This window comes from Rattus norvegicus, chromosome 11 (assembly GCF_036323735.1).
Source record: "Rattus norvegicus strain BN/NHsdMcwi chromosome 11, GRCr8, whole genome shotgun sequence".
Classification (NCBI taxonomy): domain Eukaryota; kingdom Metazoa; phylum Chordata; class Mammalia; order Rodentia; family Muridae; genus Rattus; species Rattus norvegicus.
Window position 1 is genome coordinate 53,378,783 of NC_086029.1, and position 22,535 is coordinate 53,401,317.

At 39.0% G+C, this 22,535-nt stretch overlaps 1 protein-coding gene across 3 annotated transcripts in view; it reads left to right on the forward strand.

Moving 5' to 3' along the window:
* Positions 1–22,535, forward strand: part of Epha6 (Eph receptor A6) — a 951,337-nt gene that overhangs the window by 151,999 nt on the left and 776,803 nt on the right. For all 3 annotated transcript variants that reach the window (NM_001419529.1, XM_039088720.2, XM_039088721.2), the window contains one exon: positions 13,156–13,819. In NM_001419529.1, coding sequence (NP_001406458.1) covers positions 13,156–13,819 — 664 coding nt within the window. The remainder of the gene's footprint in view (positions 1–13,155; positions 13,820–22,535) is intronic.

Sequence of the window (22,535 nt, forward strand, 5' to 3'; positions counted from 1 at the left end):
CGTGGATTTTTTAAAGGAACCTCCAGGCATAAATGGACTAAGGATTGTTCAGAGTTATGTATAATTTCCATCACTTCTAGCAAATTCACACTTCAAATAGGACTGTGGAGAGATAATTAGTGGAGAAATATCACTACCTGAATGAAGACTCTAGTATGAAGATACATTTTCTAGATACATTTAGCCCTTTGCTGTATGCATGTAGTAGGTAAAACGGGTTATCAATATTTAAATCAAGCATATAACTGTTTTTTCTCCAGTGTAACATTTACATATTCAAAAAGTAGGTAATAGTGGAAAAACCGCTGGATGGAAAGAATGAAACCTTTTATTAATTCTGCTGTTAAGCTGGTCCGTCCTGTCAGCTGCTCGCTTTTATGTAATTGGTACTGAAATGAAACACTTCCATTTCTACATGCTTTGTTTTCATCTTCATTCTAATTATGTAAACTTAATATTTCATTTACTCTCTAACAGTGTCATTAAAATGTGTTTTGACCATATTTACCCCCCCCCCGTCTTTACGGAGGACTTACAATATAAATCAAGAGGTCACTAAAACATAACATAAACAGTATCTCAGCAGAGCAAAATGCAAGCCCCGAATTCTTCTGCAGAGGAGAATGTCTTCAGGCATTATATCCAGAATGAATAGAAAAAAACAATTTCTTTTGGTCCTATGATAATTTCATCATCGGGAGTTTACTGTTTGGAATGAGATGTAGATCTGTAAATGATGAATGATGAATGAAACTTTCTTGGGCTAACTTTGCCAATGAAAATTTTGGCTGAAAAAAATTACTTGTCTTTGGTAAGTTGTTTCGGAATGAACAACTTAAAGGTCTATGTGTCTATTTTGAGAACGCCATGTTGGATATAGGAAAACTGTGTTGGTGAGTCCACATGAAAACAAATGAGAATATGTGGAAAATTAATGAATCTCAGAGAGAAAGTCACATACCACCAAAAAACAGAAACAACAACAACAACAAAAAAAAAACCAACAAAAAACAAACAAACAACATAGAACCTTTGGTCAGGTCACAGCACAAGGCAGTCTATGTCAGAATTCTATGTGAAAGTATATTAGGTAAACCAAAACAAAAGCAAAACCAAAAACAAGCAAACAACAGAAAATACTATTTTTTTTTTTTTTGGAAAAGAGAGGGGAAAAACGGTGATGATAAACCATCACTGTGGGGTTTGTCTTCATACTGTCTCTGATGCCTGATTGCCAGGCTAGGATGCTTTAAAGGGAGGGAAATTGTTTTCCTGAATTCATGTATCAAACACTGTGTTTCTGCGAGCAAATGGCCCATCATAGAAAACGCATGTAGAAAAACGCTTATCCTTTGAACCAGCCTCACAGGTTTAACTTAAGGTCTGGTACATCAGGACTGTTCAAGTCAAGACAAACAGGAAGTAAAGCAATACAGCAGTGGACCACCAAAATGTTTACAACTTAGGGAAGATTCCCTTACTTCAAATAGTCCTGACCCCCTATATTCTCCCACTAGTGCTATGACATTATGCTTCCATCAAGAAATTAACTCCTCACTAGGCAGAGTCCTCATGGCCTAATCTACTTGGGATGTCCCTCTAGAGCACACTCAGAATGTGTTTTATTAACCCCTCAGTGTTCCTTAATCTATTCATGTTAACAAGAGTAATCATATTATATGAAGGTAGGATTGGGAAATGTTCAGGGTGATGAATTGAGTATTAGTGTCTAGATGTATGAAATACAGGCCCAAAATCCATTCCTTTTTCTCTTTATGAATTATCCAACCATTAGGAGTTAAACATAATCATTTTCCAAACCCCTAATATTTTTAATATTTCTGTAAGAATTTTATACATGTTTTGGTTATTTTCAAAAGCTAATTATCCTTACATGGTTCCCTCTTCCCCACCTACCCAATTTTGTGTCTGTCTGTTTGTAACCCATGAAACCAAAATGTGCTACCCAAATATTTGTAAAAGTGTTTTCTTTGCCTGATATAAATGTTGTCTCTGAAACATACTGCTGAATAAGTTCATCCTGTCTAGTTCTTTCTGGACTCTGACTGGCTGGTTCAAGTCAACTGTTCTGGCACAAACTCCTTGCCATGCTGACAGATTCAATCTGACTTCACTCAGCTTCTCACTGAATTGCTCTGTTTGGCCTCAAACTAATTCTGGCAATGTGTTCTAATCTTCTGGCTCTGTCTTAATCTCTGGCTTAAACAGTCTCTGCTGACCAGCACTGAACTGCATGAACTCAAGAATAAACTCCACTGCATTGCACTGATTCTCCTGACTCCCCACTGACTCTCAGGATTCAACTCCACTCAATTGAACTGACTGGACAGAACTGACTCCTCCCTTCACTGCTCTTAATAGCTTCCCTTTCCTGTGCTATTCTCATGAAGTTGGATGTATTCTATCTCTGGCCCATGCTATCAAATCTTTCTCTTTACAGTGTCTGCCCTATATTAGATTTTGCTTTCAAATATGGCTGCTTCCTTCTACAAACTAATTTTACCTTTCCGAGTGGTCTGTATATGAGAGAGAGAGACAGAGAGAGAGAGAGAGAGAGAGAGAGAGAGAGAGAGATTGTATATTCCCTTGTAAGTTGACCATGCTCCAGTCAAAGGCCACACATCCAAGAATATAATAAAGGCAGGACAGATCGGATATAATAGGCTTAAAAACATACAGAGATTTAGAAGGGTAGGAAATGATGGAGAGAGACTGAGCACAAGTAGAAAGGGAATAAATATGATTAAAGTACTTTATATAAAATTCTTAAAGAACTAATGTTAGAGATGACAGCATTATCCAATTCAATGAAAAAATAAATGTGAATTTTTCAAATACAATACATCAATATGCATAAGATGCACATAATTTTTTCATATTGAATTTAAGGAATAGTATAAACAAGTGCTTTTTCTGTCTTTATTAAAAATGTGAAATTGGAATTGACTTAGGTACCAGAACAGACAAAATAGATCTACTGCTACATTTTATCTTCAACAATAGTTATAAGAAATGCATATTAAATTTCAAATTTTAATCTATGCACCTAAAATTAGTATATAAATTAAAAGATTGTCTAGATGTATAAGATATATTTTGTATTTAATGTCAGTATTGTATGACTATTGTAAAGTTATATGACCTAAAAGTCATAGTTTGAAGCACTACAATAATTGTGGCCACTGAAAGTTGTGGGCCTAAAGTTAGTTAGCATGTGATTGTGCTGAACACATATATCTTGTTTGTGAAGATTTTTCAATAAAAGTTATTATTTAAATAAATCTTCAAACATGTCATTTGATGACTACATGAAGGTAACTTCATAAAAGCCTGAGTGTCTAGGCACATGCTCAAAGCTTTTCAACTCCATATTACTACGAGGAGGGATGAGGTAGTCTCTAGTTTGCCAGCAGGTGACTTTAGTTAAGTACACTTTCATGTAACCTACTCCCACTTTCTCTATTGAGTCCTACAAAGGACTTCCCACATGTAAGCTCATCCCAGCCCCAATGTAAAGCTTTTGAGCTACAGGCTAGAAAAGCCATTGTGTGTTCAAAGCTTGGTGAGCACTTTTATGGGAGGATAGATGATAATAATATTAAGAGAGTACAGAGGATGGAGTCCTGTCTTTCCCTCCAGAGAAGAGTTTGAGAATCACTCAAAGAAGTTATCGGGGTCCTTACATATTTTAAGTTAAGAAACTGTGGTTCTGCCTACCTGGGGCTGAAGAATCAGCTATGATTAAAAAGAGACCAGAATCATTGAAGTAAAAGTCTTTGCTTTGCTGGGATTATTAATGCTGGTCTAGCTAGAGCTAAGAAATTAGCAGTTATTAAGAGGAGAGCAGCAACACTGAGTTGAAATCTCCTAGGTAGTGTTTCCTCACGGTCAACATATAAAAGCTGTGTTGAAGAAGTGGTCAAGATTGTACCTCCTCCTAACAGCTGAACTTGGAAGTCGAATACTCACCTGGATGGTACTAGTTTTAAAGTAATGAAGGGGTCATGGAGGGCAGTTGAGACTGAGGCCTATGTGGCACAGCTAGAGTCACTGAAGAGAGTCCCGTAGAGGCTATTGATTAAGATGAAGCCAAGTTGAAACAGCACACCCCAGCACTGTGGAGATGCCAGTACTCTGGGTTGACCCAAAGAACAGCAGAAGTGGTGGATTGAAGCCATGCTGCATGTGCTGCAAAGCCCAGGAGATCATGAGTGGATCCCAGACATTGGATATTGAATATTAACAATGTCGGAGTTTTCTCTAGACTGTGATTATGCCCTAGTTCTTCTCTTTTGAAATGAGAAAGTTTTATAGGAGCATACAGCTGAGAACACAGTCAAAAGATGTTGGATTTTAAAAGATATTTTTTATTTAAGAAGATTGAAATTGGCCCCGGGAGCGGCAGGACCCCTGCGCCTGAGACACTGCCGGAACCTGAAGGAAAGAGACCGGATAAACAGTTCTCTGCACCCAAATCCCGTGGGAGGGAGAGCTGAACCTTCAGAGAGGCGGACACGCCTGGGAAACCACAAGAGACTGCACTCTGTGCACATCCAGGCGCCAGAGGAAAACACCAAACGCCATCTGGAACCCTGGTGCACGGAGGCTCCTGGAAAGAGCGGCGCAGATCTTCCCGGTTGCTGCCACAGCGGAGAGGACTTAGGCAGTACCCCACGAGCAAACTTGAGCCTTGGAACTGCAGGTAGGAACAACTTTTCCCCTGCAAGAAACCTGCCTGGTGAACTCAGGACACACAGAGGCAAAATTCCTCTAAGGCCGGGCACTTCCTGTGTTTACCGGAAGTCCCACACCGGCGGATCCCGGACAGCAGCAGCTCCCTGCTCCCAAACCCCGTGGGAGAGAGACCTCACCGCCTGATCAGGTGGGCACTCCTGAGGCTGCAGAGCGGAGGAGACCACCAACACTGCCCACCCCTGCCCACATCCCTGGCCCAAGAGGCAACTGTATAAGGCCTCTGGGTTCCCATAGGGGAGGGCCCGGGAGCGGCAGGACCCCTGCGCCTGAGACACTGCCGGAACCTGAAGGAAAGAGACCGGATAAACAGTTCTCTGCACCCAAATCCCGTGGGAGGGAGAGCTGAACCTTCAGAGAGGCGGACACGCCTGGGAAACCAGAAGAGACTGCACTCTGTGCACATCCAGGCGCCAGAGGAAAACACCAAACGTCATCTGAAACCCTGGTGCACGGAGGCTCCCGGAAGGAGCGGCACAGATTTTCCCGGTTGCTGCCACAGCGGAGAGGACTTAGGCAGTACCCCACGAGCAAACTTGAGCCTTGGAACCACAGGTAGGACCAACTTTTCCCCTGCAAGAAACCTGCCTGGTGAACTCAAGACACAGGCCCACAGGAACAGCTGAAGACCTGTAGAGAGGAAAAACTACACGCCCGAAAGCAGAACACTCTGTCCCCATAACTGGCTGAAAGAAAACAGGAAAACAGGTCTACAGCACTCCTGACACACAGGTTATAGGACAGTCTAGCCACTGTCAGAAATAGCAGAACAAAGTAACACTAGAGATAATCTGATGGCGAGAGGCAAGCGCAGGAACCCAAGCAACAGAAACCAAGACTACATGCCATCATCGGAGCCCAATTCTCCCACCAAAACAAACATGGAATATCCAAACACACCAGAAAAGCAAGATCTAGTTACAAAATCATATTTGATCATGATGCTGGAGGACTTCAAGAAAGACATGAACACACTTAGGGAAGCACAGGAAAACATTAATAAACAAGTAAAAGCCTACAGAGAGGAATCGCAAAAATCCCTGAAAGAATTCCAGGAAAACACAATCAAACAGTTGAAGGAATTAAAAATGGAAATAGAAGCAATCAAGAAAGAACACATGGAAACAACCCTGGACATAGAAAATCAAAAGAAAAGACAAGGAGCTGTAGATACAAGCTTCACCAACAGAATTCAAGAGATGGAAGAGAGAATCTCGGGAGCAGAAGATTCCATAGAAATCATTGACTCAACTGTCAAAGATAATGTAAAGCGGAAAAAGCTACTGGTCCAAAACATACAGGAAATCCAGGACTCAATGAGAAGATCAAACCTAAGGATAATAGGTATAGAAGAGAGTGAAGACTCCCAGCTCAAAGGACCAGTAAATATATTCAACAAAATCATAGAAGAAAACTTCCCTAACCTAAAAAAAGAGATACCCATAGGCATACAAGAAGCCTACAGAACTCCAAATAGATTGGACCAGAAAAGAAACACCTCCCGTCACATAATTGTCAAAACACCAAACGCACAAAATAAAGAAAGAATATTAAAAGCAGTAAGGGAAAAAGGTCAAGTAACATATAAAGGCAGACCTATCAGAATCACACCAGACTTTTCGCCAGAAACTGTGAAGGCCAGAAGATCCTGGACAGATGTCATACAGACCCTAAGAGAACACAAATGCCAGCCCAGGTTACTGTATCCTGCAAAACTCTCAATTAACATAGATGGAGAAACCAAGATATTCCATGACAAAACCAAATTTACACAATATCTTTCTACAAGTCCAGCACTACAAAGGATAATAAAGGGTAAAGCCCAACATAAGGAGGCAAGCTATACCCTAGAAGCAAGAAACTAATCATCTTGGCAACAAAACAAAGAGAATGAAAGCACACAAACATAACCTCACTTCCAAATATGAATATAACGGGAAGCAATAATCACTATTCCTTAATATCTCTCAATATCAATGGCCTCAACTCCCCAATAAAAAGACATAGATTAACAAACTGGATACGCAACGAGGACCCTGCATTCTGCTGCCTACAGGAAACACACCTCAGAGACAAAGACAGACATTACCTCAGAGTGAAAGGCTGGAAAACAATTTTCCAAGCAAATGGTCAGAAGAAGCAAGCTGGAGTAGCCATTCTAATATCAAATAAAATCAATTTTCAACTAAAAGTCATCAAAAAAGATAAGGAAGGACACTTCATATTCATCAAAGGAAAAATCCACCAAGATGAACTCTCAATCCTAAATATCTATGCCCCAAATACAAGGGCACCTACATATGTAAAAGAAACCTTACTAAAGCTCAAAACACACATTGCACCTCACACAATAATAGTGGGAGATTTCAACACCCCACTCTCATCAATGGACAGATCATGGAAACAGAAATTAAACAGATGTAGACAGACTAAGAGAAGTCATGAGCCAAATGGACTTAACGGATATTTATAGAACATTCTATCCTAAAGCAAAAGGATATACCTTCTTCTCAGCTCCTCATGGTACTTTCTCCAAAATTGACCATATAATTGGTCAAAAAACGGGCCTCAACAGGTACAGAAAGATAGAAATAATCCCATGCGTGCTATCGGACCACCACGGCCTAAAACTGGTCTTCAATAACAATAAGGGAAGAATGCCCACATATACGTGGAAATTGAACAATGCTCTACTCAATGATAACCTGGTCAAGGAAGAAATAAAGAAAGAAATTAAAAACTTTTTAGAATTTAATGAAAATGAAGGTACAACATACCCAAACTTATGGGACACAATGAAAGCTGTGCTAAGAGGAAAACTCATAGCGCTGAGTGCCTGCAGAAAGAAACAGGAAAGAGCATATGTCAGCAGCTTGACAGCACACCTAAAAGCTCTAGAACAAAAAGAAGCAAATACACCCAGGAGGAGTAGAAGGCAGGAAATAATCAAACTCAGAGCTGAAATCAACCAAGTAGAAACAAAAAGGACCATAGAAAGAATCAACAGAACCAAAAGTTGGTACTTTGAGAAAATCAACAAGATAGATAAACCCTTAGCCAGACTAACGAGAGGACACAGAGAGTGCGTCCAAATTAACAAAATCAGAAATGAAAAGGGAGACATAACTACAGATTCAGAGGAAATTCAAAAAATCATCAGATCTTACTATAAAAACCTATATTCAACAAAACTTGAAAATCTTCAGGAAATGGACAATTTCATAGACAGATACCAGGTATCGAAGTTAAATCAGGAACAGATAAACCAGTTAAACAACCCCATAACTCCTAAGGAAATAGAAGCAGTCATTAAAGGCCTCCCAACCAAAAAGAGCCCAGGTCCAGACGGGTTTAGTGCAGAATTCTATCAAACCTTCATAGAAGACCTTATACCAATATTATCCAAACTATTCCACAAAATTGAAACAGATGGAGCCCTACCGAATTCCTTCTATGAAGCCACAATTACTCTTATACCTAAACCACACAAAGACCCAACAAAGAAAGAGAACTTCAGACCAATTTCCCTTATGAATATCGACACAAAAATACTCAATAAAATTCTGGCAAACCGAATTCAAGAGCACATCAAAACAATCATCCACCATGATCAAGTAGGCTTCATCCCAGGCATGCAGGGATGGTTTAATATAAGGAAAACCATCAACGTGATCCATCATATAAACAAACTGAAAGAACAGAACCACATGATCATTTCATTAGATGCTGAGAAAGCATTTGACAAAATTCAACACCCCTTCATGATAAAAGTCCTGGAAAGAATAGGTATTCAAGGCCCATACCTAAACATAGTAAAAGCCATATACAGCAAACCAGTTGCTAACATTAAACTAAATGGAGAGAAACTTGAAGCAATCCCACTAAAATCAGGGACTAGACAAGGCTGCCCACTCTCTCCCTACTTATTCAATATAGTTCTTGAAGTTCTAGCCAGAGCAATCAGACAACAAAAGGAGATCAAGGGGATACAGATCGGAAAAGAAGAGGTCAAAATATCACTATTTGCAGACGACATGATAGTATATTTAAGTGATCCCAAAAGTTCCACCAGAGAACTACTAAAGCTGATAAACAACTTCAGCAAAGTGGCTGGGTATAAAATTAACTCAAATAAATCAGTTGCCTTCCTCTATACAAAAGAGAAACAAACCGAGAAAGAAATTAGGGAAACGACACCCTTCATAATAGACCCAAATAATATAAAGTACCTCGGTGTGACTTTAACCAAGCAAGTAAAAGATCTGTACAATAAGAACTTCAAGACACTGAGGAAAGAAATTGAAGAAGACCTCAGAAGATGGAAAGATCTCCCATGCTCATGGATTGGCAGGATTAATATAGTAAAAATGGCCATTTTACCAAAAGCAATCTACAGATTCAATGCAATCCCCATCAAAATACCAATCCAATTCTTCAAAGAGTTAGACAGAACAATTTGCAAATTCATCTGGAATAACAAAAAACCCAGGATAGCTAAAGCTATCCTCAACAATAAGAGGACTTCAGGGGGAATCACTATCCCTGAACTCAAGCAGTATTACAGAGCAATAGTAATAAAAACTGCATGGTATTGGTACAGAGACAGACAGATAGACCAATGGAATAGAATTGAAGACCCAGAAATGAACCCACACACCTATGGTCACTTGATTTTTGACAAAGGAGCCAAAACCATCCAATGGAAAAAAGATAGCATTTTCAGCAAATGGTGCTGGTTCAACTGGAGGGCAACATGTAGAAGAATGCAGATCGATCCATGCTTATCACCCTGTACAAAGCTTAAGTCCAAGTGGATCAAGGACCTCCACATCAAACCAGACACACTCACACTAATAGAAGAAAAACTAGGGAAGCATCTGGAACACATGGGCACTGGAAAAAATTTCCTGAACAAAACACCAATGGCTTATGCTCTAAGATCAAGAATCGACAAATGGGATCTCATAAAACTGCAAAGCTTCTGTAAGGCAAAGGACACTGTGGTTAGGACAAAACGACAACCAACAGATTGGGAAAAGATCTTTACCAATCCTATAACAGATAGAGGCCTTATATCCAAAATATACAAAGAACTCAAGAAGTTAGACCGCAGGGAAACAAATAACCCTATTAAAAAATGGGGTTCAGAGCTGAACAAAGAATTCACAGCTGAGGAATGCCGAATGGCTGAGAAACACCTAAAGAAATGTTCAACATCTTTAGTCATAAGGGAAATGCAAATCAAAACAACCCTGAGATTTCACCTCACACCAGTGAGAATGGCTAAGATCAAAAACTCAGGTGACAGCAGATGCTGGCGAGGATGTGGAGAAAGAGGAACACTCCTCCATTGTTGGTGGGATTGCAGACTGGTAAAACCATTCTGGAAATCAGTCTGGAGGTTCCTCAGAAAATTGGACATTGAACTGCCTGAGGATCCAGCCATACCTCTCTTGGGCATATACCCAAAAGATGCCTCAACATATAAAAGAGACACGTGCTCCACTATGTTCATCGCAGCCTTATTTATAATAGCCAGAAACTAGAAAGAACCCAGATGCCCTTCAACAGAGGAATGGATACAGAAAATGTGGTACATCTACACAATGGAATATTACTCAGCTATCAAAAACAACGAGTTTATGAAATTCGTAGGCAAATGGTTGGAACTGGAAAATATCATCCTGAGTGAGCTAACCCACTCACAGAAAGACATACATGGTATGCACTCATTGATAAGTGGCTATTAGCCCCAATGCTTGAATTACCCTAGATCCCTAGAACAAAGGAAACTCAAGACGGATGATCAAAATGTGAATGCTTCACTCCTTCTTTAAATGAGGAAAAAGAATACCCTTGGCTGGGAAGGGAGAGGCAAAGATTAAAACAGAGACTGAAGGAACACCCATTCAGAGCCTGCCCCACAGGTGGCCCATACATATACAGCCACCCAATTAGACAAGATGGATGAAGCAAAGAAGTGCAGACCGACAGGAGCCGGATGTAGATCGCTCCTGAGAGACACAGCCAGAATACAGCAAATACAGAGGCGAATGCCAGCAGCAAACCACTGAACTGAGAATAGGTCCCCCGTTGAAGGAATCAGAGAAAGAACTGGAAGAGCTTGAAGGTGCTCGAGACCCCAAAAGTACAACAATGTCAAGCAACCAGAGCTTCCAGGGACTAAGCCACTACCTAAAGACTATACATGGACTGACCCTGGACTCTGTCCCCATAGGTAGCAATGAATATCCTAGTAAGAGCACCAGTGGAAGGGGAAGCCCTGGGTCCTGCTAAGACTGAACCCCCAGTGAACTAGACTATGCGGGGAGGGTGGCAATGGGGGGAGGTTTGGGAGGGGAACACCCACAAGGAAGGGGAGGGGGGAGGGTGATGTCTGTCCGGAAACCGGGAAAGGGAATAACACTTGAAATGTATATAAGAAATACTCAAGATAATAAAAAAAAATAAAATAAAATAAAAAAAAAGAAGATTGAAATTTTAAAGAGTTTGACTTTAATAGACTGTATAACTTTTAAGTTTAGAAATATTTCATATTGTGAAATCAACATTAATGTGTAATCTCAGGGATCAACAAGAAGGGGTAAGTAGTGGATTAACAGTGATGTGTTTGGGGGGCTGGAGAGCTGGCTCAGTGGTTAAGAGCACTGACTGCTCTTCCAGAGGTCCTGAGTTCAATTCCCAGCAACAACGTGGTGGCTCACAACCATCTGTAATGAGATCTGATGCCCTCTTCTGGTGTGGTCTGAAGACAGCAACTGTATACTTACATACATAAAATAAATAAATAAATATAAAAAAAACAGTGATGTGTTTGTATGTCAAGTTGATAAAAAGAGTCAATTGTGCTTTATAGTTTTATATCAGGTTGGCACAAGGTAAAATCATCTCAGAGGAGAGAACTCAATTGCTTTCATAAGATGGGGCTGTATGAAAGCCTATACAACATTTTCTTAATTAGTGATTGATCTGGGAGAGAACAGCCTGTTGTGGGTAGTTTTATCCCTGAGCTTGTGATCTTGGGTTCTATATGACTGAACAAGCCAGTAAGCACCAGTCCTCCATGGCATCTATATCAGTTCCAGGTCCCTATCTTGCTTGAGTTCCTGTCCTCACTGCCTTTGATAATGAATTCTTGTATGTAACTGTGACAGAAATGAACTCTTTCCTTCCCAATTTGTTTTTGGCCTTGATGTTTCATCACATCAACAATAACACTAACAGATAGCACAAAGTCCAGTATAAACTGATCTTGCCCTCATGAAGGCAGAGGAATTATGTGTGGCCACATTTTGTCTTTTTTCTCCACTTCTCAGGGCATCTGTGGATTATTCAAAATGTTGGTGCTGGCATAATGATGTTGGGTTGGCTATTTGGCTGATGGTCTTTTTGTTCAATAGCTGTTAATTATAGTGTGAAACTGTACTCTTCTCCACTTGCTCAGCCTGCTTTCATGGAGAAACAAGTACCATCAGCACACAGTTGAATTGAAGAGGATCTATCAATCACTAATTAAGAAAGCACTCTACAGCCTGATCTTTTGGAGCCACTTTCCAAATTAAGATTCCATCTTCTCCATTGACTACAGTTTGTATAAAGTTGACAGATAACTAGCCAGTCAGAGGATATCCCTCTCTATCTCAGAAAGACCACAGAAGCATTTAACTTCATACTGCCTAATACATCTCACTTTGTGACAAATTACAAATTACAATATAGATTGGGAAAATCACTGAGCACTTTTAATGGATCTGGGGATTTTGATCAGATAATGTATGCTACTTTAAATTCTTTTAGTCAGACGAAAGTATTTTAATTTTTATTCGGTTTATATGTTTGTGTCCCTGTGTACATGTATACACTAGAAGTCAGATGCTTGTGGAAGCCAGAAAAAGGTGTCAGGTCATCTAGATATGGAGTTAGAGGTGTTTGGGACCTGTTTGATATGGGCATCGTGAACTAACCGTGGGTCCTTTCCAAGAACAGTGGATGTATTTAATTGCTTTGTTATCTCTCAAACTCTTTCCCCAGAACAGTCATGACTTCTTTAGATATACTTTAAAAGTGTGCATGCCTTAAAACAATCCTATAAACAGGTCATATTGCCCATCTATTTTACAGTTGAGAAAACTGAGGTTGTTAAAAGTGCATTGGTCATATAATTAATGAAGAGAGAAAGATCCTAGAAGAGTAGGGTCCATACTTTCAACCAAAGGATGATGGTTAAAATGTCACTGTTGCTTTTGGACATTTGTGTTATATTGTTTCGATTCTTTTTCTTTTTGTTAAAATATTCTTAAGCAATCATGTCTCTTAACTGCTGTGGTTTTATGACCATTTCATTCCTTTTTTCTTTTGCAGTGGGATGCCATTACTGAAATGGATGAACACAACAGGCCCATACATACATACCAGGTATGCAATGTCATGGAACCAAACCAGAACAACTGGCTTCGTACTAACTGGATCTCTCGTGATGCTGCTCAGAAAATCTATGTGGAAATGAAGTTCACATTGAGAGATTGTAACAGCATCCCATGGGTCTTGGGAACGTGTAAAGAAACATTTAATCTGTATTATATTGAATCTGACGAATCCCACGGAACTAAATTCAAGCCAAGCCAATATATAAAGATTGACACAATTGCTGCGGATGAGAGTTTTACTCAGATGGATTTGGGTGATCGCATCCTTAAACTCAACACTGAAGTTCGTGAGGTGGGGCCAATAGAAAGGAAAGGATTCTATTTGGCTTTTCAAGATATTGGAGCATGCATTGCTCTGGTCTCAGTCCGTGTGTTCTACAAAAAATGCCCCTTCACTGTGCGGAACTTGGCTATGTTTCCGGATACCATCCCAAGGGTTGACTCTTCCTCTTTGGTTGAAGTGCGGGGCTCATGCGTGAAGAGTGCTGAGGAGCGAGATACTCCTAAACTCTACTGTGGAGCTGATGGAGACTGGCTCGTCCCTCTTGGAAGGTGTATCTGCACTACAGGGTATGAAGAAATCGAGGGTTCTTGCCATGGTGAGATGCGAAATCCAAATAATTTATCTTGTATTTGAAATTGCTTCTTTCTAAAATTTAGAATGATGACTGTGCTTCCTCGTTGCTGTTGGAGAAACTGATTTCTATTAACTATAACAAAACACTTAATATGCTGGTTTTTGTTTAATATGTTCTATTGAAACCTACGAGTTCTTGGATTCATATCATTTTTATAAAAGAAAATAACTCCAAGCTCTTTGGATTATTGACCTTTGCTAATACTAAATGAAAATTTTCACCTACATTAGATTTTCAGTTTCAGTAAGGGTTTTTGTAAATTGTGATTGTCAAGAAGTAATAACATTGTAAAGTGTAATTTGAATTTAAAACTATAACTTTCTTATGATGATATGGTAAAACTAGAAGGATGATGTTTTTCTTGCATATAAATCATCTTATGGAGTCTAATTTTGGAGAGAACTTGAGACAGGGTTTTTCTGTATAGCCCTGGCTGCACTGCAGCTCACTCTGTAGACCAGGCTGGTTCCAAACTAATAGAGATCCACCTGCCTCTGCCTTCTAAGTGCTGTGATTAAAGGCATGCACCGATACCCAGCCTATGGAGAGTTATTAATCAAATAAAAATATACAATTAACATTTTACTTAGCTTTCATAAAGAACATCTATTTAATTACATTTAAATTGAAATTTCATATAAGGCAATATAGAACTAAAGGGATCTTATATTTAGTGGTGTGCTACATATGTTCTATTCTCTGTGACAAGCTATTCACAGGAATTTCTATTGACTTCTATACTTGTATTATATTCTTATTTGTTTAAAAAGATTAAAGATTGAAAGGAAAAAGATTCTCATATATTTATATGTACATATATCCATATGTGTGTGTGTGTGTGTGTGTGTGTGTGCATGTGTGTGTGTATAAAGGGAATGTTCACAGGTTTACTATGGAAGGCGCATGAGCTGTTGGTTGATTATTGCAAAGTTCACTATAGCATTAAGTGTTTGGCCTTGTTTACTGTTGGAAAACATTAGTGATGGCTTGAGAAGTCTTATATCTTTTATCAGAACCATGAAAGAGCCTCTACAATTTAATCATAAGATATTTTATTCAAATTAATATAATGAGATTATCCTAATGATATTATTTCACCTATATCAAATTTTATGAATAATAATGGCGTTGGGGCGCTATAAATTCCTTTTTATTTTCCCTAGAAAATGATGTACATGAACATTAATTCATATAAATAGTTAATTTTGAAAGCAAAAGATCTCTGGATAAATATGCTACATCTAAAATCCTATTTACTTTTGACTTAACATGATTTCTATATGGCATTTCACTTTTATAGATGGCATATACTTCACTCATCACTTAGCAGAGATGGTTTTAAATAGATGATAAATAGCATCAATTTATTTGGAGATTACATATCCAAATTAGTGTTGAGAGCTGTATACTTCATCCAGTTGTAGATACAAGAGGGGCTGTGTACTGTAAAAACACTCATCGGTTCTAATAATGGATGGCAAAGTTAGAAGAATTAACCTTGGATTTTGTATCCATACATCACTAACTTCAGAAACACTTGGAATATTCATAGATTGGGATCCATAAGCAATACCGAATACATGTAAATTTACTATATATGGTTACCATTATATATAATAGTTATTTTTCAAACAAGTGTGAAACATGATAGATGTAAAGAAATATATAATTTTAAGCTTTTATTTTCTGGGCACTTTCTTATAGTTTCTTTCCTTCCTGCTATAAGAAGTCATATTATTGTTTCTATATACAACAGTATTATCTCTCAACCAAACCTCTGAATTTTTCATAGTAAGCATTAATGTTTTCAAATGTATATGAATAAACTTGTTTATAATCTCATATTAGTAGAATGCATACCTTATATTAACTTGATTACACATCTAGGGAGGGAAATAGAAATGCTTTTCCTACATGTGTTCATTCACTTTGTTGGTCTCTAGTTTACTTTGATAAAATAATCTTTTGAAAAATGTTATTTGTTATTTTTGAGTATGTATTCTCTTAGTCACTCTACTTGATGATAGAAGATACACATATACGTTATATGTTTCTTTGAGACAAAGCAGCACACACGTGTTAGGTAGACACATCACAAAGCAACACACATGTGTTAGGTAAACAGATCATTAATTAGTTTATTGCTCTAGCTGATACACTTCAGTTGCAAGAAGCAGTTTCTAATACCACCATACAGGTGATTGACCAGAGTTGGAGTGTTCAAGGCAATCTTTCCTCCCCTGAACTATTCTCTAGGTGGTCCTAAAGACTTGAGGAATTAGCTTATATTTTCCTACATCTTAGGAAAAGCAAACAAAATAAAAGAGAGAAGGTAAAAGGTTAAAAGTTTTTCATGTTTCATTGGTGTCCAAGTGTAGAGAGGACATGTAAGGGAGTGAGTGCATGGTACTCTATTCAAAAGTGCTCCTACTGTGCTCCTCGCTCCACTCTCTGTTACCTTCTTGACTAATGTCCTCCCCTCTTTCACAGACCCATGCTCCCATTTTATGGCATCAAGCTGAAATCGAACATTGTTTTATCAAAACCTATTGTAGATCAAACTAACCATACTTGAACTTCCTCCAACTTGAAAATTATATATATTTTCAGTCTTTGGTTTTCATATGCAAAAACACATGAATTCGGATCTTTAAGAATCTAAAAGGTAGAAATTGAACAATAGTATGCTGTGCTGATGAATTTATCTATATGTCAGCATGTCGTGGATTAGAGACTGATGGTATTGCCAGCAAAGTCCAGCTCTGGGTCTGCAGCTTTTTGGATTCAGCCACTAACACACAAAGCTCCAGGCTTTGAGTCAATCTCCTACAGGACCAGCCAGTTTTACAGCTCTGCTAAGCTTTCCTGATTTGATCAACACTAAGAAATGCTTTTTTTTCTCCTCCAAATTATTAAAAACTATTCTCACCAACCAATCTTCAGTTTGCATCATGGATTGAACACTTCTTGCCCCATCTCCTTGTTATCCCATCCTGTGTCCAAGGTCCACCGAGTTACAAAGTAACCTGGTCATTGTTTATTGTCAACTTGACCCAACCTAGATTAACTTTGGATCAGAAACCTCAATTGAAAAATTATCTCAGAATTTAACCTGGGGTCACTGCTATAGGACACTGTAATTATTGTTAATTGATATGAGTTTTCAGCACCATCCCAAGGCAGAGAGCATCATGATCTGTATAAGAAAGCTCACTGACCAAGCCTGTAATCAGTGAGTGTCCTTCCATGGTATCTGCTTGAGTTTCTATCATGACTTCTTTCAATGATGTATTGGGCCTTGAAGGTAAAAGGCAAATAATGCCTTCTGCCCTTTAAGTTGCCTTTTATAAGAGTGTTTTATCAAAGTAATAAAAAACCAATCTGGAGCACAAAGAAAATCTTATTTCAGTTTTTACTTGACGTCATGGCAGTCCCTTGTATTCTCTAGATGTTTTAGTCTGTAGGTTCAAAGTGACAATTCACTCTAACATTCAAAGGTCCTCACGATCTGGCCTTCTCTTCCCTTTAACCTCGACAAATTTCTACCTGCTGATCTGGCTCATTGTTTTTGAACAATGTGAGTGTTCTTCTTGTCTCTTAATGCTTTCCATGCTCTACCTAACAGCTGGGTTCCTTTATTGGTTGTTTTTTTCAATCATGAAATTTCATTAATCTTTCCTGATCAAACATAATTGTTTGTATATGCTAGTTTGCCCAAAATTAACCCTCCTTTCTTTCTTTTGTGCTGTGATGTGTAACTGTTATGCATTTGTCTGCTTCACCAGGGTTTCAGATAAAAGACCCGTATTTAAAAATCACCAGGGAAATATAAGAAGGGGATTTCTGTGAGCAGTCCTAAGGCAGTGAGAAAGGAATTCACTAAGATCAAAGCCCACCCATATGTTTAAATGTTCTTTCTCAGTATATCTCAGTGCCCTAGATCTGAATGTATTTAGAAAATACTGGTATCCTTCATTTTACCAAGGAGAGGATTAAATTATTGGGGAAAACTGTTTTTCCTACGGTCACAGAAGAGTACCTAATGTATTGAAAATGGAAGCTCAGCTCTTCCTCCTCTTGGATTTTGAGACATAGTCATTGTTTTCAGACTTTGCTTGAATAAACAAATTGGGGTTTCACTTGGAGCAAACACACAATAAGTTAACTTATAGTAACTCCATATGTGACTCCCACGAGGAGACTCAGGGTCTCTCTTGCACACTTTTAGTCCTTGTAGATAATTTAAGAATAGATTGGATGAAGGAAGAGTGAATCTGGGGTGGGAATGGGAGGTGGTGGAAAAGGACTTGGAGGAGAGGAGGGAGGGAAAACTGTGCTGGAGATGTAATATATGAGAGAAGAATACATTTAACAGAAAAAAAGAATGGACTTGGAAGGGAACTTAACACAAAGGTGGAGTTTGAGAGCCTAAATAATAGTCCATGCAAGCTTGAACATTTAGTAACTGCCAGGAGGAAGGGATAGAAACAGCTTTGTGTTCGTGTTAATGTCGAGGAAATAGATAGTCACAGCATTGGAAGCCTCTAAGCAGTTGCAGGGGCAGGGGTAGTTTGAGGGAGCATCACACCAGAGACTATTAGGGGAAGCAGAGTCTAGTAGGGTAAGGGTCTCCTTGGAGGAGGGAAATAAGGGAAAGAAAGAAAAAAGTGTTTTGCTCTCATTCAGTGCCTTAGTTAGGGTCACTGTGGCTGTGATGAAGCAAATGACCAAAGCAACTGGGGCAGGAAAGGGTTTATTTTACTCAAAGTTCCATAAATGTTCATCATCAAAAGCAGTGTGTGCAGGAACTCAAGCAGGGCAGCAAACTGGAGGCAGGAGCTAATACAAAGACCATGGAGGGGTGCTGTTTACTGGCTTGCTCCCCATGGCTTGTTCAGTTTGCCTTCATGAAGAACAAAGGACCACAAGAAAAACACAATTATCAACCAACCAGACCCCCACCCCCAGAGCTCCCAGGGATTAAACCACCATCCCAAGAGAAGACTGGGATGGACCTATGGTACCATCCACATATGTAGCAGAGGATGGTCTTGTTGGGAATCAATGGGAAGAAAGTCCCTTGGTCCTTCCTGTCAAGGCTCGATGTCCCAGTATAGAGGAATGTCTGGGTGGGGAGGCAGAAGGGAGTGGGTAGGTGGGTAAGGGAGCACCCCATAGAAGTAGGGCTTGGGGTGGGATAGTGGGTTTCTAGAGGGGAAACCAGGAAGTGGAGTAATATTTAAAATGTAAATATAAAAATGCATTTTTTTAAAAAAGAACAAAGGACGACCCCTCCCAGGATGGCATCTCCCATGATGGGATTGATCCCTCTCTATTGATCAGTAGTTAAGAAAATGTCTTAAAGCCTGGTCTTATAGAGGCAGTTTTTCAGGTGAGAGGTTTTCAGGTGAGGTTGATGATTCTAGCTGACATAAATCTACAAAGTACATGCAGAAAGCAGAATATCTCAGTGCTGATTCAGCAAGCAACTGTGAATTATGAGTCTTCTGGGACCTGTGGTCTGTAGGCTCTTGTGTCATCAAGATGAAGTAATCTCTCTTTCTTTTTCTTTTCCTTTTACCTCCTGCTGCTGCTGCTGCTGGTGGTGGTGGTGGTGGTCGTCGTCGTCGTTGTCTTCGTCATCGTCTTCTTCTTCTTCTTCTTCTTCTTCTTCTTCTTCTTCTTCTTCTTCTTCTCCTTCTCCTTCTCCTTCTCCTTCTCCTTCTCCTTCTCCTTCTCCTTCTCCTCCTTCTCCTTCTCCTCCTCCTCCTCCTTCTTCTTCTTCCTCCTCCTCCTCCTCCTTCTCCTCTTCCTCCTCTTCTTCTTTTCTCCTCCTTCTCCTTCTCCTCCTCCTCCCCCTCCTCCTTCCTTCTTCTCCTTCTTCTACTTCTCCCTCTCCTTCTCCATCTTCCTCTTCCTCTCCTTCTTTTTTCTCTCTGCCTCTGTGTACTTGTCTGTCTCTGTGTCTGTCTGTCTCCTCTCTCTTTCTCTCTCTCTTTCTCTCTCTCTGTCTCTCTCTCTCTCTCTCTCTCTCTCTCTCTCTCTCTCTCTCTCTCTCTCTCTCTCCCTCCCTCCCTCCTGTTTTCAGGTGTGTCCTATTCCTTTTCTGTCTCCTAGTTTTAGGCTCTCTTCTTTGGATACAAAATACTGTTTCCTCCTCTGTCTCCAGAGGTTTCAGTCCTTGTGTAAACAATGGAAACTCGTATTGTCTCCTTTTTAAGTGTCTTACAGACAGTGGCTAAGCTAACTGTGAAAGAGGTTGCTGCATATCAACCACGATATCTGTGTCAAAGGCCTCAGAAGGGGTCTATTGATATAGGAGACGCATGAGAGATACATAGTTGACATAGATAGCCATAGGTCCTGTGCGGCTGACCTTACGTGGCCAATTTTGTTCCTTTACCTTCTCCCACACCAGTGCTATACCAACCAAAATGATACTTTCAAAATCCGCGAGAAGATGCCTATTCACCTGCACTTACAGAATTCATTAGCAAGTTCCAGAACAGTCAGGTCTACACAGTAAATCCTGTCCAAAAAGGAAAAATAATATCTTAGCAGTCAGGTGGTGGCACTCATCGCAATCCCAGTACTCATAAGGCAGAGGCGGATCTCTGTGAGTTCAAAGCCACCCTGGTCTAGTCCCAGGACACACAGAGCTACACAGAAAAACCCTGCCAAAAAATTAAAAATTAAAAATTAAAAAAAAAGAAAGAAAGAATTGTAAAGGGTGGATTACTGAGTTGTGAATTTCCCATTCCTTTTCTTTCCATGTTATTGCTAACATAGACATATACTCAAATTTGAGGGAAGAAAAATAAGAGCTGCAGTGTCATGCTTGCTGTATTATTAAAATAAACAAATAATACTTTAAGCATTTATGATAAAATTTAAAACCAAATGCAAATACTTCAAATTACTCTATGCATAACAAATCAGTTTCCGTCTTAAATACCACCTTGTTTTTCATATCCATTTAAACATTTCCCTAATTGAAACTGTCATACTAGCATACAGTTACAGACATAATTTTAATTGTTTTAATTTATTCTACTTAATGTCATTATTTCCAAGGGTCTGAATAAAATATTGTTGATTTTAAAGTGCTAATTTACATCAAATTGCTTTTTACTTCATCTCAGACTATTATAACAGTGTAAGAAATAACTGAGATCAATTAGCATGCAAATTTGAATGCAAGTTTTGTTCTGTTTTGTGTTCTGAAGTGACATGAATCCTCAATAAACTCCTCATGAACATTAATTTAGGATAAACCTTATTAGCATAAAATGTCAGTGTCGAATTGTACACCTGCTTCAAGAAGCGAGGCCTGGAGGTCTCACACGATATAATTCAACAAATTTCATTTGGGAGTGGAGATCGAATTTCTGAAATGAGATTCTTTTCACATCTGTTATATTATGTGCTTTTTTTTGACAGTTAACATGCACAGTACTAGGTGTGATTATGTACTTCCTAGAGAAGTGAGTTTTAGGAGGTTTACTTCCAGACTTGCCTCCCCATCTCCCTTATGCTTTCCCGCACCCCCTTGTAGCTTCTACCCTGTTTTCTTTCCGGTTTCATATCACAGATATACTTCCTCCCTCCATATTCTTCCAGAGTATCTCTTCTCTACTATTTTAGACGTTACTCACTTTTCTTGCACTTAAGCACATAGGTGTCCATTACAAGCTAAGACCCACATCTGAGTCTGGTCGACCTCTCTTATAATCACAGCTCCTGAGGCCACCCATTTACAGAGATTTTCATGATTTCATTTTGCTTTGAGCATAATAAAATCTCATTGTATGCATGTTACTTAGATGTGCTGTGTTATTTTTTTTAAAGTAGAAAGCTCCCTTTCTCCAGAAAGACTAATTAATGTTTCCTCTGAGGCTTCCTTGACATTCAAGAGGAAAGAACAGAGACCATTCTCAAACAAGTGCATAATTGCTCACAGAGGTGAATGGGGCAGTCAAGGCCTTTAGTGATATAGCTATTGATTTGGACTCCCAAAGAGAATTGTTGTTAAGGCTTCATGGCACAACTTCTTCTGCAGTCCAGAAACATTTACACTTTGAGCTTATAATCATCTGTCCAATCATGTTATCATAGATGGCTCTGAGACACAGAGAGTATAAAGAAATCCTAGATATGGGGATTTTCTGGCCTTAAATAAGGGAGGTTGGGGATATGGTGAAAAGCTAGAAGGTGAGAATGGTATCTGACAAAAAAAGGGCAGGCTTACTGGCCCAGACAGTATTTTCTCCTTTGAAAGGTTCTCATACACTAAATTTAAACTCTGGCAATGTGCCATTTGATTCCAAACAAAACCACTTTTCCTTGAAGCAATTCCAGGGCTTCACCAGGCTTGAGAAGAATATGAAATCAAGAAGGGTGAAAGGATCTAAAAATAGAATGAATTATTTCCCAGCAAGACAGAATAACATTGAGTGATTATAGTCGGTTCTTCGCCACCATCTTTAAAAGAAGTTAAATTATAAACTGTCTTAAGATATTTAGCAAGATGTTTTAATCATATTTAACATCAATTTTAATTTTGATTTCACAACACTGACACAAAAGTTACATATTATATTTCCATAGAGTCAGAGCTTAATGATTTAAAGTGCTTTAATACATATATTTCCAAAAGAGTGTAAATTTATTCAGTGTC